We start from the raw sequence: 14,812 nt of genomic DNA on the forward strand, positions 1-14,812 counted from the left end.
ATCAGAAAGGAGTTCGACAGTGTAAAACTGCAAAGAGTTTGAACATATCATCATCTACAGTGCATAATATCATCAAAAGATTCAGAGAATCTGGAAGAATCTCTGTGCGTAAGGGTCAAGGCCGGAAAACCATACTGGGTGCTCGTGATCTTCGGGCCCTTAGACGGCACTGCATCACATACAGGCATGCTTCTGTATTGGAAATCACAAAATGGGCTCAGGAATATTTCCAGAGAACATTATCTGTGAACACAATTCACCGTGCCATCCGCCGTTGCCAGCTAAAACTCTATAGATCAAAGAAGAAGCCGTATCTAAACATGATCCAGAAGTGCAGACGTCTTCTCTGGGCCAAGGCTCATTTAAAATGGACTGTGGCAAAGTGGAAAACTGTTCTGTGGTCAGACGAATCAAAATTTGAAGTTCTTGATGGAAATCAGGGACGCCGTGTCATTCGGACTAAAGAGGAGAAGGACGACCCAAGTTGTTATCAGCGCTCAGTTCAGAAGCCTGCATCTCTGATGGTATGGGGTTGCATTAGTGCATGTGGCATGGGCAGCTTACACATCTGGAAAGACACCATCAATGCTGAAAGGTATATCCAGGTTCTAGAGTAACATATGCTCCCATCCAGACGACGTCTCTTTCAGGGAAGACCTTGCATTTTCCAACATGACAATGCCAAACCACATACTGCATCAATTACAGTATCATGGCTGCGTAGAAGAAGGGTCCGGGTACTGAACTGGCCAGCCTGCAGTCCAGATCTTTCACCCATAGAAAACATTTGGCGCATCATAAAACGGAAGATACGACAAAAAAGACCTAAGACAGTTGAGCAACTAGAATCCTACATTAGACAAGAATGGGTTAACATTCCTATCCCTAAACTTGAGCAACTTGTCTCCTCAGTCCCCAGACGTTTACAGACTGTTGTAAAGAGAAAAGGGGATGTCTCACAGTGGTAAACATGGCCTTGTCCCAACTTTTTTGAGATGTGTTGTTGTCATGAAATTTAAAATCACCTAATTTTTCTCTTTAAATGATACATTTTCTCAGTTTAAACATTTGATATGTCATCTATGTTCTATTCTGAATAAAATATGAAATTTTGAATCTTCCACATCATTGCATTGTTTTTATTTACAATTTGTACTTTGTCCCAACTTTTTTGGAATCGCGGTTGTATGTTGCCCAATCTCAGTGGGAAAGTGTCGAAGCGCAATTGCCTGGTGCCATTGCCCAAAAAGTTGCCCTGTGTATCATCATCATTAGACTTGCATTTACATGTTACTTTGACGCACATCAGCAACACACTACCAGCTTTGAAGTATCTACACCTAGGACCTGAATTCTTTTTCCTGACCTTCATTATCCCTGAAAAATGGGTCTACAAATAGGACTAAAATTAAGCTTACTCTTTCTTCACCAGCTATTACTTTTCTGGCAGTGGACTGTGTTGGACCTGCAGGCCTGACTCCAATCCTTGACTTGCAAGTGACGTCGAAGCAAAATAGAAACCTGGATGTCTGCCATGTTGGCGGATATACAAATCCGGGGTTAAGTGACATTCCATACAAAACATAGTCACGCGTGCGCAATTCTTTGTTTTTCCACTGCTTTAAGCGTTCTTTTAGCTGTGCCATATCTTTGTGCTGTATACGGTTGTGGTCACAGCAGTACTCGTGACCGTGGCACGTTCCGATTTTTTAGAATTCCGTCTGTGATTCAAAAAGAGGGCGAGGAAACTCTGAGACTTGGTACGGAGAGGAGATAAACATGGCTGAACAACATCGGCAGGGGCTAAAATCAAAACAGCTCATGTTTGCAGTAATCATTTTGTCTCAAGTGAGATTCAAAAGTTTTCTCAATAATATCGTGGACGAATTTTATTTCATGTTGCTGGAATCTTGATATAAAATGAGCGTTCTCTTGTCGTGGTTCACTCGGTTGTTATAATTTTAACCTGTGTATTACCATTTCGCTTCGAGGAGCGCCAGCAAAATTATATGATAGAAACAATCCAGACTGGGCACCCACTCAGAACATGGGCTGTGTTTCGTCCAAGGTCGGACTTGATTCTTCGGCAGCCGAACCAGAGAGAATGCGATATCTTGGTACTCAATGGTCAGTAGAAGCGTCTTCAGGAAAGTCTAAAGTATTTAAATAATATGGGTCAAAACCACATGTATCTATCCCCTTTCTGACCTTTGTATCGAATCTTTGCTCGACCGTTCAAATCGTGGTAATACTGAGAAAATTCAGCATTGTTTACAGACACGCTTTCGGCAGCTGCCGTCCTAGTTGCTTTGTCTATCGACCATCATGGCGGACGCTCGTGACGTAGCACATTTTGATCACGTGGTTGCAAGTCATCTATATGTAGTCGGCGACAGTGGCATTGAAGAGCACTTGCCATGTTTAAAATGTGTTCTGAATTCGAAGCAGTTTAGTGATTTGGTTTGTCAGTCAGTGCCTTACATTGATCCTCCATGGAGAGATTTTTCACCAGCTTCCTGTTCTGCTGCTGTGATGTGGTGCGAGAGAGAAATTGGCCTGTGAAGCCTGTTCTGCCTCGCTCCAATCGATCGCTCTGTCTCGGGAGAGATTCATTAGCATTCATTCTCACTTTTTCCCTCGATCACACACTCTTCCATTTTTTTTCTTTCTCCCTCCATGTAGCACAGATCTCTCTTATCGTTCTCTTCCACCATGTTCTCCTCTCTGCCTCATCCATCCACTTATTCCACATCCTGTCGTGCTCTCAGCTCATTATAATCTGATAAACCTGATCAACTCTCTGCATTAACTTGAGCCATTTACTCATTTAGATTTTCTTTAATGCCATGATTCCTTAAGGAAATTTATTTTCATGCTCTTACTTTCATCTCCTAGGCTTTAACTTTACCAGCCATGTAACCTTCAGGTGCTTGCTATCTTTAAATATGAGCGAGAAAATGGCTGCTATTTGAAGTTAATGATGTGAAATGTGTCTAAAGCATTGCTGAAAGTGCCAGGTTCTCCTCTATTTTTATACTAGCAGGTCTAAGTAGCATAACCAGAATTATTCAGAAATTGTAAGGCCCCGGTGAGATTCGACAATTTTCTTCTTTTTTTAATTAATTTTTTTTTTTTTTTGAGGACCCTTGTTATCGGCGGCACGGTGGTGTAGTGGTTAGCGCTGTCGCCTCACAGCAAGAAGGTCCGGGTTCGAGCCCCGTAGCCAGCGAGGGCCTTTCTGTGCGGAGTTTGCATGTTCTCCCCGTGTCCGCGTGGGTTTCCTCCGGGTGCTCCGGTTTCCCCCACAGTCCAAAAATGCAGGTTAGGTTAACTGGTGACTCTAAATTGACCGTAGGTGTGAGTGTGAATGGTTGTCTGTGTCTATGTGTCAGCCCTGTGATGACCTGGCGACTTGTCCAGGGTGTACCCCGCCTTTCGCCCGTAGTCAGCTGGGATAGGCTCCAGCTTGCCTGCGACCCTGTAGAACAGGATAAAGCGGCTAGAGATAATGAGATGAGATGAGACCCTTGTTATCAATGACTCCCTTTCCTCTGATACTGTGTTTGTGTTTAAGTGATGATCTGTTCCTGCTAATTTAAACCTCCCCTTTCTGACCTGTACAGATTGAGCGGAAGTGAGCCCATGTACCTTATCTGCTGCTCTGAGACCTGTGAACTGGACACACTGAGGACGAACACCCCCTTACAAGACCAATGACCTTCTACACAGTGCGTTTCCAACGTTAGCCGTCAGTGTTGTGGGTGACGATCTTTTTATATCAATCACGCAGAAGTTTGTGCTTGAAATATATTGAGCATTCTGTATAAACGCAGAGTGAAGAAATGTTTGGACATAGCATTCTGGAGATGTGAACTAATTTTTTTTTTTTTTTTTTTAAATAAAGGCACACAGATGCACAGCTATAGTTAAGTGCAAAAGTTTGCATCCCCTATGATTTCTGGGTGGGAAAATGTACCTCTGTTTTACAGGCAGAAATCCAGCATGTTAAAATTTAAACGTGGGCGTATCTTGCACCAAGGCGACATTTTCGAACAAAAGGCAAAATAAGCAGAAATTGACCGCTTCCAAGCAGCTCATTTAGTTATTTATTCACTTGTTTTATTTTTTATATATTTTATGTCATTTGTTTAAATTATTTATTTATAAAGAAATTGTAATATCTGCTGAAAATGTTTTTGCCATGATGTATAGCCTCGGGTGCTGACATGGTATTAAAAATAAAATCCCTCGCTCGTACTGTTAAGATATTAACATGAGTTGTTGTTGTTTTTGTTGCATGTGATAATGAAGGAACATTAAAAAAAAAAAAAAGTCATGTTGGTATAAATGAAAGTTCTTTCAGAGTAGCTAGCAGAGGGTTGAAAGTGTGTGGACTCTAAGCCATAATAGTCTTATTAACACCTATTGTGACGCACACTGTGTTATATAACTGATTATCTGACAAAGTGATCTCATGGAGAATTTTATCACTGACTATATAATGTGTCAAAGAATAAATGAAGCTGTTTTAATCTTTTTTTTTTTTCCCCATTTGCATCCACAGGATCGACTCAGTGGTTTGTGTCAGATTCTGTGATGGAAAATCTTGGTGAGTGACTGTTTCCCAGAGCACATACTTAATTGTGTGGTTTGCGTTTCCTCGTTGTTGAGGGTTATGGTGGGCTGCTTAAATGTTTCACAGTCGAGACTCCTGTCAGTTGCATCCAGAGCATGCTGGTATTTTTGTGTGGTGCTTAAATAAATGTTATCAAGGCAGGATTTATGTAATTGGGTATATTGGCTTATTCACTGAATCAACATCATGCAGCATCAATTATCAAAACATTATCGACAGCCAGATCTGTTTTTAGCTTGCATCTCATATGTATGCTACAGACAACTGTAATTTCATGAATATTATAAGGATCTGTCTGGCTGAATAATGAATGACCGAGAAGACCGTCTAATACTAATGTCATGATTTTGTCTTTGTTACTGGTATGGAGGGCTATTGGGCCAGTTTTATTGAGTTTCAGCATCACTAAAACATTTGGATGACACTTTTCTGAAGTTCGCCGTGGCCATGTGCAAGACCTCATGAACCTATTGGGCAACAAGGGCTGTAGGTCAATGCCCTGGCCACTAGATGATCCCAGGAACAGCAGATTACTGTACGTTATATTTTGGAATGGGGTTTTATGCTGTTTTGATTGTACACTGAACATTTTGGTCCAGTTTACCACCTGCAGGGTAGCTTACTTTTGTTCTGTCCCAACAATTAATAGTCTGTCATGAGAGTGGTAGTTGTTGTCTAGTCACTTTACAGTGATGCTCACGAGGCTATTAGGAAAATGGTAGTGGTTCTGAAACTCAAGTAAAAAGATAAATGAAGAACCTCATGGCAAAGTACTCAAGCTTATGTCCCCCTTCAAATAGAATTTAGATGATCCCCAGGACAATGATGGTACCCCCAACATCATGTTCAGCACAACCTTGTCACCCACCTCCCCAGAATTGGTGCTCGAAGAAGTACGCGAGCCTATCTTGCCATCGTTAAGTGTGTGCTTGATGCTGATGCTTTAGCTGACACCAACTCATCTTCAGATGTAACCCTCTCAAATGAAGAGCCTTTGCCAGCCATTGACATTGCATGTTGGAGTCTTACGACAGAGGGGTTGTGCAGTTACTGTACTGGGTTAAACAAAGGAGTGAAAACATCCCGGTTGTGCCGGAATAAAGACGTTTTCTTTACAGCAGGTTTTTGATGCATGACAACATCCAAAGTTTTTTAAATTGGAAGTCTCATTCTGTAGCATATTCATACTCTACTTCTGATATCATTTGTTATAGGCCTGTTTGTTGAATTTGCAGTCTTCTTCTGCTTTATCACTGATGTGTGTTTAGTTTTCTGGTTGAAAATCGTTGCCCTGGGAGGTGTTTTATCCATTGGCCCTAGGAAGGCTTAATGTGGCCTTGGTCATGTGTCCACTTCATACAGTTCACACAGTTGAGTGTAGCATGTTTTCCAGGTCGCAGCAGCAGGTTCTGGGCTCGGGCAGAACCAACCAGCAGGCTGTGCAGGTTTGGATCTGTGCCTCAGTGTAGACGCTGTAACTGGACCAGAGAGAAATAGGACTGCAGCTCGCTTTATGACTAGAGCTCATTCGGTTTCATTTTGTATTGGGATGGTGCCTGTGTTTCCAGTGTATCCTGAACTTGTTAGAGCTCTTCAAAGTCAGGAGTTCAGGATTCAATTCACTTGTGTTCATACCTCTATCTTGTTGTTCAGAACTCCGAGGTTTCAGTGTGCAATTTTCTGTTGTGGTTTAATGGCTTGGGAATTTCATAGTTGCTCTTCTAGGAGAGAAAATATTATTAGGGTTTGTCTCTAAACTTCTTGGCTGCACAATGTTTACTTAAGGTCTTTGTGTAAGAATATTTATATATTTTATTTATACCATGAAATGTATAGTGACTAAAATAGTTATTTGAAAGTACAATTAATTCACAGTATTTATTTGATACATGTACAGCCACAGGAACTACTTGTTTAAAATGTAAATTGATTTTATGTTGTCATAAAGAGAAGTAGGGGCGCCACGGTGGTGTAGTGGTTAGCGCTGTCTCCTCACAGCAAGAAGGTCCGGGTTTGAGCCCCGTGGCCGGCGAGGGCCTTTCTGTGCGGAGTTTGCATGTTCTCCCCGTGTCCGCGTGGGTTTCCTCCGGGTGCTCCGGTTTCCCCCACAGTCCAAAGACATGCAGGTTAGGTTAACTGGTGACTCTAAATTGACCGTAGGTGTGAATGTGAGTGTGAATGGTTGTCTGTGTCTATGTGTCAGCCCTGTGATGACCTGGCGACTTGTCCAGGGTGTACCCCGCCTTTCGCCCGTAGTCAGCTGGGATAGGCTCCAGCTTGCCTGCGACCCTGTAGAACAGGATAAAGCGGCTACAGATAATGAGATGAGATAAAGAGCAGTATGAATTAGTAATATACTGTAATATAGAAAAAAAAAACCTGTATCCTAAAGGTTGGGGTTTGTAGTCATCCATCCATTATCTGTAGCCGCTTATCTTGTTCTACAGGGTTGCAGGCAAGCTGGAGCCTATCCCAGCTGACTACGGGCGAGAGGCAGGGTACACCCTGGACAAGTCACCAGGTCATCGCAGGGCTGACACAGAGACAAACAACCATTCACACTCACATTCACACCTACGGTCAATTTAGAGCCACCAGTTAACCTAACCTGCATGTCTTTGGACTGTGGGGGAAACTGGAGCACCCGGAGGAAACCCACGCGGACACAACATGCAAACTCCACACAGAAAGGCCTTCGCTGGCCGATGGGCTCAAACCCAGAACCTTCTTGCTGTGAGGCGACAGTGCTAACCACTACACCACCGTGCTGCCGGTTTGTAGTCAGTGATTTTTAATTCGTTACCCTTTCTCATTGTACTTGGTGTCATTTATATTCTGGTAGTTTCAATAAAATATCTCATTATCTCTAGCCGCTTTATCCTGTTCTACAGGGTCACAGAAAATATATTTTGGGCATCACAGGATCTCTAAATCGGGGGAAAAAACATGATGAGAACCAAAAATATCCTGCCAATCGGGACAAAAGTGGCACCGCCATGCCTGCTGGTCATGTTGATTATAAATTCAGCCTCTTGCAAGATCATCCCTGTTTTTAAGCCCATGTAGTGTTTTGGAGAAACTCTAGAGGCAAAGCTAATTAGACGAGACGTTTATGTTGAAAATGGGTTACATCTGACTTCCATCATGGTCTCAGATATTACCTTCAATAATCTTTAAAGTTCCCCTGTGTTGAGACTCGCACATTTACTCTCTCTGTGAATTTCTATGGTCACAGCCCTTTGACGGTCATCACAGTGGTGTAGAATGAAAGTGCTACAGTAAACTTGCACCAGGTTTTTTTTTTTTTTTCTTCACTCTCTAGTATGGCAGGGTTGCTGATTCACCCTCTCTTCTCTTATTCACCCTCCCGGTTCTCTTGGCTGTGTTCCTCCTCATGTGTGTCATTGCTACAGTCTGGGGATGTCAAATGGGCCTTCCTCATTTCCACCGTCAGCTCTGTCTAACCTCTTCTGAGTGTCAGCTGAGCAAGTTGGGATGAGTTTTAGAACATGTGGCTTAATGAAGTGGGAAGTGTTACACTACTTGACTGCTGAGTGTGTGTTTTGACTTCTCTTCCACCTCCTAGTTTGTCTCTGTCTCAGGCTTGAGATACTGTGGAAGCACTTCCAGTGCTGTAATGAGTCGGTCATTTAAGTGCATTTAATTAATCACTGATTTCTTCAGGCATTTAGACGGAATGAGACATGACTCACGCGAGGTTTAATATAGCCTAACCTGTTCTCTAGTGATCAGGACGGATCTGCAGAAAGGTGACCTCTTTAAATTGCATGGTTAGAGAAATGGTAAATGGAGGCAATGGAGCTTTGCACTGGAAGTCTGTGAGCATCATTCATAAATGTGGCACACATACACACTCATTTTCCTCTAACGGACTGTGCTGGATAAGCTGCATACCTGCAATTCGCAATGGATGGCCACTAAAGGGTTTTGCTCACTGTTCCCTCTAGGGGGCACAACACTGTTTTCTTGTAATTCAATGAAAATATTTTGGGGATAAAGCAAGAACTGGATGTGAACCAGATAAACCACAACTATAAACATTTTTCTTGTCGGGCTGGAATGTCCTGCACACACACACACACACACACACACACACACACACACACACACACACACACACACAAAAAAAAAAAAAACTTTGCTAGTAATTGTTTTGTTGGATGAAGATTAAGGGGAAAAGGAAATGGCATTCAAATAAAAGATCCTTGCATTTACGTTTTTAATATTATTGTCCTGTAACGAATAGAAGAGAGGAGTTTTTTTTTTTTTTTCCCCAAGCACTGCCTCTGTATGAACGAGTGACATTCCAGTTTCTTCATATTGTTAACCATATTGTTTTAAGTATCATCTTGTCTTGCACAAGAGCAACCTCTTGATTTTCTTCCTTACACACACAGTCTGACCCTGGCTCTCTGGAATGATAGGTATCCATTTGTAGTTTTGCTAACTTTCAGGCTTAAGTCAGGGAGGCAGAGGGAGGGTCATTGTAAAGGAAAGGGGTGGGGAGTTGCAGAGGGAGGAGTGCAGAATTCCAGAAGGGAAGAAGGGAGGGAATGTTGGTGAAAGAGAGACAGAACAGAGGGGAGAGCTCTGTAAAGATCAGTGGGTAGAAGAAAGAAGTGGCAGTAAGTATAAGCCTTCTGAAGTGGAGAACCTAGGCAAGTCCAGAGTCGAGCAGGTGGGACGCTCTTGTTGCGTAGTGCACAGTGGCCTTTTCTAGGGCACAGCTGAAAGCGTGGGCCCTTAGGGCCAAGAGTATGGGACAGAGCTTCTCTCTGGAGATTGCATCTCAGGACACCAACACACACACTGGTGAGTCACATGTATACGCACCAGACCTTATCTGAGGTTTAGCCACATAAATGTAGTTTCAACATCAACAGGAGGTCAGTGTTCCTGCAGTGAGTAAAACCGCTCCGAACAGGGTAGGGGTGATCTGAAATGTGATGTAACGCGAGTGACTCTAAATCTGTCTGTCCATATTGAAGTCATATGAATCAGGTGACTGTTGAAAGATTTGTTTAATGGACAAAATTGTCTTCAACGACAAGGATCACTTAAGTATATGATGTGGTTTTTTTTTTAGTAGGTGATTGAAGCATGTTTCTGAAATAGGGTTCTGTGATGTGCTCTCAGCACGAAGCTGATGTGACAGACTGGGGAGCCAAGCAAAGACTTAAAGCTCCCAAAGTTTGCTTTCTGTCAGCGTGGGATCAGAAAGAAGGGCTGAACGCTTATTCTGGCTCTGAGGAATAATTTGACAAAGAATTATTTGATTTCCTTCAAAACGTTCCACAAACATTCCAAAAGCATTGTTTTGTCCTGCCTTTGCTTAGGTTTCAGTCTGCTTGTTTCTTTGTAAGCAGTGACTGTGGTTAATTTCAAAGTACCTTTTGGATTGTGTTTGGTAAAAGACTCCTCTTAATATGTGGATTTAATGTCTTCACTGTTCATTATTATTATTATTATTATTATTATTATTATTATCTGTAGTTTTTTTTTTTTTTTTGGCCATTTTGCTTGATACCACCAATATTTTGGTTTTGGTGTGTGTGTGTGTGTGCATGCGAGAGAGAGAGAGAGCGCGCGAGTGAGTGAGTAATCTCGTGTACAGTGTAATGCCTTGACATTCTTCACTTAAATTGAGAGGTTAAAGTTGCCATGCTTCTGTCAGACGGCTGCGTTTTGTATCTCGTTACTGAACGGTATCAAGCTAACAATTTTAGGTTCCAGTTATAGGCTGTTTCAGCTGTTCTGGGTGATCAGAGAACATTTCTGCGCATCATCTATAAACATTCCTTCAGCATTGCTGCGGCATTTTAGTGGTACCACTAATGGTTTTATAGTTTAGTTTTGTCCAAAATTGACATTTGCATGTTAATAATTTTAAGATCATTCTGAAGCGAAGCATTATTGTAGCATATGTGGTTTAGAGCATTGCAGGAATGTTTGTCATAGTTTGTTCGTTCTGTAACATTACTGTCTAAAATACTTTCAGATATTTTTCTGAGTGCTCTGATGACATTGTGTTAGATGAGCTGACACGGTGATGCTTCCCACCGCCATCTAAACCATGGTTTATGTACGGTATGTAGAAAAGCCTGAAATCTCAATGTCCTCTTGCTTGTTTTCGAGATGGAGATGTCGGTAGTGGAGACAGAGTAGGGTCTTTTTCTGCATACAGGAATCATTCAGACGCCAAGTTCTGCTTGGCCAAAATGACCAGCCAAACGCCACGGCCAAGTTTCATTTCACAATACAGGCTCCTTTGTTTGGTCAGCAGACTCTCCTCAGGTTTGCCCTTGTTGATGCTGGATTCACTTACAGCTATTTCTAATGCAAAATGTCACCTTTCTAAGAGTTGTGCTGAACCTTTCAGTAGAGCCATACCACAGAATTAACTCTGTTAGTTGTTCTCAGGATCAGTTAGCTAGTTTATACAATAGACGGCAACACTTCTGGACAGTGCGATCTGGATCTGTGTTTTGTATGGATGGTTTTTCTGAGTGCTGTTACTGGATGGGGAAAGGGGTGTTGAGTGAGTGGAGAGCAGGAGGAGTGTGTAGTTCATCACAGGTTTTTCCAACAGACCGGCTTAACTTACTTAACTACACAGTTTGCTCCATACATCACACTTTCTTCTAAACCACTGACAGATATCCTCTGGGTTCATTTGATTGAGCAGCATGCACACCTGACTTCCTCTGCCCTGAGGCTGTGTGTGCATCCATGGATACAGATTTAGATTTTCATCCCTGATGTATTCTGCATGTACAATACTCAACCTTCTGATGCTTTTTGCTTTGTTCATGTCTGTCTTTGGCTACACAACATGGACTAAATGCTGTACTGTCGTTATCGCTTATTGCAGTTCTTATTATGTCTTTACAGCTTTTTGAACTCATTTTTTCTCTCCCTTCCTCCAAGTACTAGTGCATCTCAAAAAATTAGAATACCATGAAAAAGTTCCTTTTTTTCATAATTTAATTCAAAAAGGTGCCACAGACTGATCATATATTCTATATATTCTATATTTCATATATTCTATATTCATTACATGTAAAGTGAAACATTTTAAAGCCTTTTTTGTTTTAATTTTGATGATTTTGGCTTATAGCTCATGAAAATCAGAAATCCAGTATCTCAAATTATTAGAATATTCCCTAAGATCAATCAAAAAAAGGATTTACAATACAGAAATGTCCAACTTCTGAAAAGTATATTCATTTATACACTCGATACTTGGTTGGGGCTCCTTTACCATGAATTACTGTATCAATGCGGTGTGGCATGGAGGTGATCAGTCTGTGGCACTGCTGAGGTGTTATTGAAGCCCAGGTTGCTTTGATAGTGGCCTTCAGCGTATCTGTATTTTTGGGTCGGGTGTTTCTCATCTTCCTCTTGACAATACCCCATAGATTCTCTGTGGAGTTCAGGTCAGGCAAGTTGGCTGGCCAATCAAACACAGTAATATCATGGTCAGCAAACCATTTGGTAGTAGTTTTGGCACTGTGGGTAGGTGCCAAGTCCTGCTGGAAAAGGAAATCAGCATCTCCAAAAAGCTCATCAGCAGATGGAAGCATGAAGTGCTCTAAAATCTCCTGGTAGATGGCTGTGTTGACTTTGGACTTGATAAAATACAGTGGACCAACACCAGCAGATGACATGGCACCCCAAATCATCACAGACTCTGGAAACTTCACACTGGGCTTCAAACACCTTGGATTCTGTGCCTCTCCACTCTTCCTCCAGACTCTAGAACAGTGATTTCCAAATTAATTGCAAAATGTACTTTCATCTGAAAAGAGGACTTTGGACCACTGAGCAACAGTCCAGTTCTTTCTCTCCTTAGCCCAGGTGAGACCCTTCTGACATTGTCTCTGGTTCAGGAGTAGCTTGATATTAGGAATGCGAAAGTTGTATCCCCTTTCTTGAAGATGTCTGTTCATGATGGGTCTTGATACACTGACACCAGCCTCAGTCCACTCCTTGTGAAGCTCTCCCAAGTTCTTGAATCAACTTTTCTTGACAATCCTCTCAAGACTGCGGCCATCCCTGTTGCTTGTGCACCTTTTCCAGCCACCCTTTTCAGCAATGACCTTTTGTGGCTTACCCTCCTTGTGGAGGGCATCAGTGATCATCATCTGGACAACAGTCAAGTCAGCAGTCTTCCCCATGATTGTGGTTGTGTGTACTGAACTACACCGCGAGATACACTGTGTTCATACTGTTTTACTCAAACTCGAATGAAATATTCTAATATTTTGAGATGGGTTTTATGTTTTTGTACTATATGCCATACTGATTAAAATTAAAATAGAAAAATGCTTGAAACATTTTAGTTTATGTGTAATGAGTCTATAATGTATAACATTTTCACTTTCTTAAATGACTGATGGAAAATATTGAACTTTTTCACAATATTCTAATTTTTTGAGATGCACTAGTAATTGTTGGATGCCATAATTCCTCAGAACTTCCCAAAACTATTCAACTGATGTGTTTGGGATTAGGACGCTCACAACCCACAATTTAAATAAATAATTTAAGGCAACTGTACTGTACTTGGCAAATGCCAGCAGTGTGATGGTTATAAATAAATGACAAGTGACGCAGCCACACACAGTGGTCGTGCTGTTATAGACGTAGCATTGCTTTCTATTTTTTTCATTGTGTTAAACCCTTGCTGTGTTACACGACATAAAATCTGTTGTGAAATTTGTAGTACGCAAAACCCCATGTAGTGAAGAAAAGAAGGCTTCCATTAAGCAGCATGATATTCTGTCCTGAGGTGATGGGTAAAGGGTGATCTGCTTCATCCCTCTGTAGAGGACGGTGCAGTTCTGATGTGTTTGATAGAGGGAAATGACTGGGGCTTTTCAAGATGAACATGGTGTTCATGCTGGGAAATGTTTTCTAGCCTGACTGGATGTTATTTTGTACAGTTCTGTTTAAAGCTGGATTGCTGCTGAGCGGTGCCTGAAGATCTGTTGTTTTCATTCGAGCTGCAACTTTCTTTTCTGGATGTTCTACTGATTTATTCAAATCTTATGTAATGACACACGAAGCTTTAAAGATGGTTTTATTTTAATACTTTAATATATTTATAATGGGCGGCATGGTGGTGTAGTGGTTAGCGCTGTCGCCTCACAGCAAGAAGGTCCAGGTTCGAGCCCCATGGCCGGCGAGGGCCTTTCTGTGTGGAGTTTGGATGCTGTCTGTGTGGGTTTCCTCTGGGTGCTCCGGTTTCCCCCACAGTCCAAAGACATGCAGGTTAGGTTAACTGGTGACTCTAAATTGACCGTAGGTGTGAATGTGAGTGTGAATGGTTGTCTGTGTCTGTGTGTCAGCCCTGTGATGACCTGGCGACTTGTCCAGGGTGTACCCCGCCTTTCGCCCGTAGTCAGCTGGGATAGGCTCCAGCTTGTTTGCGACCCTGTAGAACAGGATAAAGCGGCTAGAGATAATGAGATGAGGTTTATTACACACTTCCACCTAAAAAAATCTCCATCTAGCGCCATAAACCATCCTTGGTTAGGTCCCACTGGGGTTTCTACATTCCAAGAACCCCTTCATAAACTTGAACAAACCCATTCCATAAACATCTGCTTCACAAATTTTTTTTGGACTGTTTCAGGGCTTGATCAATTAGAAATAAGGCCACCTCACTCAATTTTACTTTAAATTCATAAGACATCCATTGGAAGAAAAATGACAGTAAATCTTAAGTGCTCAATCCTGCAGGCTGATTTACAGGGACATTAATATGATGGATGGAGATATATATATGCCACAATATCACGATTGTAGCTTTCTGGAAATAAGTTGATTACAATAATGGGTGTGTTAGGAAACTTGCTAAGGACTCACTGTTGCTGTGTTAATTTATAGACATACGAATGTGTTAGTTTTGGCAGAGACATTTTTATTACAGAAACCTGAGAATACAACCTTGTGAATAGGCCTAAACTGATAAGTTGTGGGTGTCTCATCTCATTATCTCTAGCCGCTTTATCCTTCTACAGGGTCGCAGGCAAGCTGGAGCCTATCCCAGCTGACTACGGGCGAAAGGCGGGGTACACCCTGGACAAGTCGCCAGGTCATCACAGGGCTGACACATAGACACAGACAACCATTCACACTCACATTCACACC

The 14,812-nt window shown here is 42.0% G+C and overlaps 1 protein-coding gene across 4 annotated transcripts in view; it reads left to right on the top strand.

The window, feature by feature from the left end:
• Positions 1-14,812, top strand: part of phactr4b (phosphatase and actin regulator 4b) — a 55,241-nt gene that overhangs the window by 9,288 nt on the left and 31,141 nt on the right. For 2 of the 4 annotated variants that reach the window (XM_060922227.1, XM_060922233.1), the window contains exon 1: positions 9,223-9,469. In XM_060922227.1, coding sequence (XP_060778210.1) covers positions 9,415-9,469 — 55 coding nt within the window. In that variant the 5' untranslated portion in view covers positions 9,223-9,414. Of the gene's footprint in view, positions 1-3,623; positions 3,758-4,564; positions 4,610-9,222; positions 9,470-14,812 lie in introns of those variants that run through there. The other 2 variants (XM_060922230.1, XM_060922229.1) reach the window with 2 other exon arrangements.

The sequence above is a fragment of the Neoarius graeffei genome, chromosome 5 (genome assembly GCF_027579695.1).
Source record: "Neoarius graeffei isolate fNeoGra1 chromosome 5, fNeoGra1.pri, whole genome shotgun sequence".
Classification (NCBI taxonomy): Eukaryota; Metazoa; Chordata; class Actinopteri; order Siluriformes; family Ariidae; genus Neoarius; species Neoarius graeffei.